Consider the following 4312-nt stretch of genomic DNA (forward strand, 5'->3'; position numbering starts at 1 on the left):
GGGAAGACTATGTTTATAACTGCCAACCAATTAAATGATCTTATCAATGAATATTTTCGAATGAATAATGAGAAGAATAATCACATCCTTTAAGATGATGATAAATAAATCCCATTTTTATTGTAAATAATATTTTGAGCGATATTAGGTACCTGAATACTTTCTTTTTGCGTTTGTTATGGTTATGATGGTCATCAGTTGCTAATAGCCTTAGCCCACGACGTGTATTTCGGAGGTCAGGTATTTAGAATTATTTTAATCAAGGGAATAAGTCTAGAATATTGCTTCCCTAATGAAGCTGGTGAGTCCAGTTTCTCTGAGGAAATGGGTATAGCATTTTTCTTTAATATCATGTTGATTTTAAGGCATCCCTACTACTACGGCTTGTCCAGCTTGTTTTCCCAATTTTGTTTTTACAAAGGCATTTCCAGATGGTATTATAAAACTACAATACAAGTTCATGCTATATATTCTAGGGATGTCTTGCAATTTACTACAATAGAGTTCCTTGAAATTCAATCACTCTTTTTTGCCTGTTTGAATAAAAATAGAAGTAAGCTTATTAGATTTATCTTTTCAATAAAAAAAACACGGTTGCAAATTCTGTTTGTTCCTCGGAAGAGACCTATTGTTGAGAATAATGTTTTGTTGAGAATGCTTCTGTGTTCCTTTGTTAGTTTTTTTTTTCCTTTTGGGTAAATCTGTTTGTTACCCAGAGGTAAATCATGTACCGTAAATTATATGAATGGCCGTTCGCTCTTGAAAGGAAAACCAGCATATTGTTTATTTTGACGGTAAAATCATTGAAACCTAACTACCTGATGACTCCTCCATTACTATTTTCTGCTTGTGTTATTCTCTCGCAGTGACACAATCTCTTGAAGGAACGAGTGTCGGCATTCGTGGGCAGTTCAAAGAAGACTTTTTTACCTGGCATACATCTGTCCGATTAGGATTATTATTAACATCGCACCAAGGGGTTCACAAGGAAGGAGTCATCATCCAGCACATGATGATGAGTCTAGCAGCAAGTGCCATAACATCGACGACACGATCTTCACCACATTTCAGAGGAATCGTTTTGATAAGATGCGTCATTACGAAAAATATGCTGGTTTCTAAGGTGATTACATACGCATTATTTATCGCTGATAATTATTCAGTTACTCTATCGTTTATTTTGTCATAGCATAGTGGTTCCCCAATTTGAAATTTCCAGATCGTGAGACCGGTGGTGATTTAATCTTAGCCACGCTAACTCGTATAGACTGGGTTATTTGAGCGATTCCTGTCAGAGTGGAAAGAATTTCAATTTTACTTTTAGACTACTGACAATTAAGTTTCTTGAGGGTTTCTTTAAAAAGAGGCACTACTAGAAAATCTAAGTTTTCACCATTCCTCATGTTTGGTGATTTTCACACAAAAGCTGGGATTTTTGGTTTGTTATTTCACCCTTTGGTCGTGTTTGCCATAGATATTCCTAGCTTCCAGGGTCCTGTTCTGTGAAGTCAAAGTAGTGGGTCTAGCTTATTGCACAATGCGTCCAGCTTTTTGTTGTGCAGATATCTTCTTTGTCTAACCTTGCTATCACTTATATTTCTGTCCTTCAAAGCAGGGTATTTTGAGTCTCGCTACATAATATTCCCTTTACTTTATTTACATTACCTTTATCTATTTCTCTATTTTAATATACTCTGTAATTCTCAATATATTTTTGCATCGGGTCATATTTCTCTTTTGGAGCCACTGGATTTGTAGAACTCTATTTTTCCAGCAAGGGTTGCAACTTGTCATGGTACTATAAACAACAACAATATTAACATTGAAATTGATGGCTTTTGATGGAATTGGGCACCTCTAGCCCACTGCTTGCTCATGTAACTGCACAATTATGATGGTCATCAGAGCCTAATGCAAAAGCAATATGGCTCCCATTGTAGCCCTGTTTAAAGCTATCTTTGTCCACCTCAGTCAGAAAAAAGCCAAGGATTAGTTGCCCTTGAAGATATTGTACTCATGCAGTTGAACACAGAAACATTAATGACAGCAATCCCTTCATAACAAAAAGTAGATATATCCTTTCCAGGACATCCTGAATCTCTTATTGATATCAGTGACAGCAATAAACCCTTCTTCCTGTGTGAATTCAAAGCTATGCTATTCAGTGGAGAAACTTCAGTAGGCTTGGCATGAACTATATAACTGATGCTCCCCAAATTTCAAGTTCATCATGATCTAGTTATCATGAAGGCGATCTTCCAAATACCATATGAACTGCTGGCATCTCACTGATTTAAGTAATTACTCAAATAGTTGTCCATGAGGACTTCATCATCGCAAGGACAGAAATACATCTTATAAGATCTCTTCTGCAAGGTTGAAAAAAGAAAAAAGATATTAACTATGTATCTTTCAATGACCCATTTAAACTTGGTGAAGTGCATGGTTTTGGTGGCTGAGACCCAGTAGGTGTATCCCTGATGTGGAAATTACGCTTCCTTAATCATGAGAGACAATTAAATTGGGAAACCTTTACAACAAGTTAAGATTTATATATTTGTATCCAATAATAACATTCTACTTCATTAATAGCAATACTTCTAGTATATGCAGACTTCAAAAATTTTATGCGTACTGCTATATACTTGACAAGCAGCAACACATTAGTGATGCTGGTAACTTTAGAGATTCTGCACACTCTTCTCCAGTGTTACACAATTTGATAATCTGGGACTTTTCTCACCACCTTCACTAGTGACAAGATTATCAACTTAATAGAAGTCTTGCCGCCTCTGTTTTATCGTGTTCCATATGCGCAAAACTTAGCAGAAATCTGAAGTGGATCAGCAAGTCGTATTGTCACAGGGAATAAAGATGAACTCGAGCAAAGCCAAGACTTTACTTGATATGTGAGGTTACGCTTAGCCTTGGCCCTTGAACCTGTGCACACGGCTATTTTACTTGAGGACTTTGGAGATAGGTACAAAAGAACTTGATTTAAACGCTCAAATTACTGAACACAGAATTTGCATTTCTAACTTTGAAGAATTCAGTGATTGCAACTCATAGCTGAACCATCTAGTATAATCAATCAGAATTCTTGCATGAGTGGCTGTGCTTAGGGTCGCATCGTGATGACTGTCAGTTTCTCAAAGGAACGATAAGCAACTTGCTCGTATAATCAATCAGAATTCTTGCATGAGTGGCTGTGCTTAGGGTCGCATCGTGATGACTGTCAGTTTCTCAAAGGAACGATAAGCAACTTGCTCGTATATCATCATCAGTAGTAACGCTCGATGAAGACATTTAGAACATAAAAGAAAACATTTAACTTTCTTTTGCGTCTGATTACTGCGTATCGGTGTTAATTATTTAAGAGCTACATTCAATCAAGGACTTATCTAAACCTACCAAAAGTATGAGAATTCGGCAACTTTTCCAAGTTACGAAAACTTTTTTTTTATTTTTTTATCTAACTGATTAGTCCGTGTATGACTGATACGGGAACCATAAAATGTCACTACCTACAATAGATATTGCAGTTCGGTAGGAAATTTTGTTTTACTCCTAAAAATAATCGCAGAGAGAGAGAGAGAGAGAGAGAGAGAGAGAGAGAGAGAGAGAGAGAGAGAGAGAGAGAGAGAGAGAGAGAGAGGATAAACTATCACACCAGGTATTTTTCTTACTTGCAAGACCCAAGTGTTTTTCTTTCTGTATACTCCAGCAACGATAGCACTCTTTCCTTCTCGCAGGGCAGAACAATCGACACTGGGTATAAGATAGTGGTCTCTTGATAGAAGAGAGAGAGAGAGAGAGAGAGAGAAGAGAGAGAGAGAGCTTGTTATATATTGCAAGCCTGTGGACTTTGGATATTAGTTGCATAATGGCGCCGCAGACTTGTTGTTGTGCCACTGTACCTGTTCCCACATTATCACTTCTCCTCAGTACTTAGCGCCGTCCACTTCAACATTCTTCTTATTATATCTCCACATCGTATTATCTATCCCATTTCCTTCTTAAAAACCCACAATATTCCATAATCTATACATTACCATTTTCTCTCGGACTTCTGTATTACATATCCACTTCGACTTCCACGAGACCTCCCTTTCTCTAGATTTTCCATTGAATTTCCCTTACTCATAGGATCGCGTCATAATCAATTAAGCTCACCTGCAAAGTTATTTACACTATCTTTCGTGTTATTCAGTTCCCTCTCTTTCATCCCTGCTGGGCGTTTCCTCTCGTCTTGCTGGGTTATTCCGTTGTCTCTTCCTTGTTTCTGTCTTATGTTATTTCCTTTTGTACTCCT

General features: G+C 37.2%; 1 protein-coding gene across 1 annotated transcript in view; it reads right to left on the reverse strand.

Annotated features, from left to right (window-relative positions):
* LOC135225825 (uncharacterized) overlaps positions 1-3790 on the reverse strand; it is a 42688-nt gene extending 38898 nt beyond the window's left edge. Inside the window, exon 1 of the mRNA XM_064265350.1 lies at positions 3687-3790. Within this exon, the coding sequence (XP_064121420.1) occupies position 3687 (1 nt within the window). The 5' untranslated portion in view covers positions 3688-3790. The remainder of the gene's footprint in view (positions 1-3686) is intronic.
* Positions 3791-4312: the final 522 nt, after the last annotated feature.

Source organism: Macrobrachium nipponense, chromosome 13 (assembly GCF_015104395.2).
Source record: "Macrobrachium nipponense isolate FS-2020 chromosome 13, ASM1510439v2, whole genome shotgun sequence".
Taxonomy (NCBI): domain Eukaryota; kingdom Metazoa; phylum Arthropoda; class Malacostraca; order Decapoda; family Palaemonidae; genus Macrobrachium; species Macrobrachium nipponense.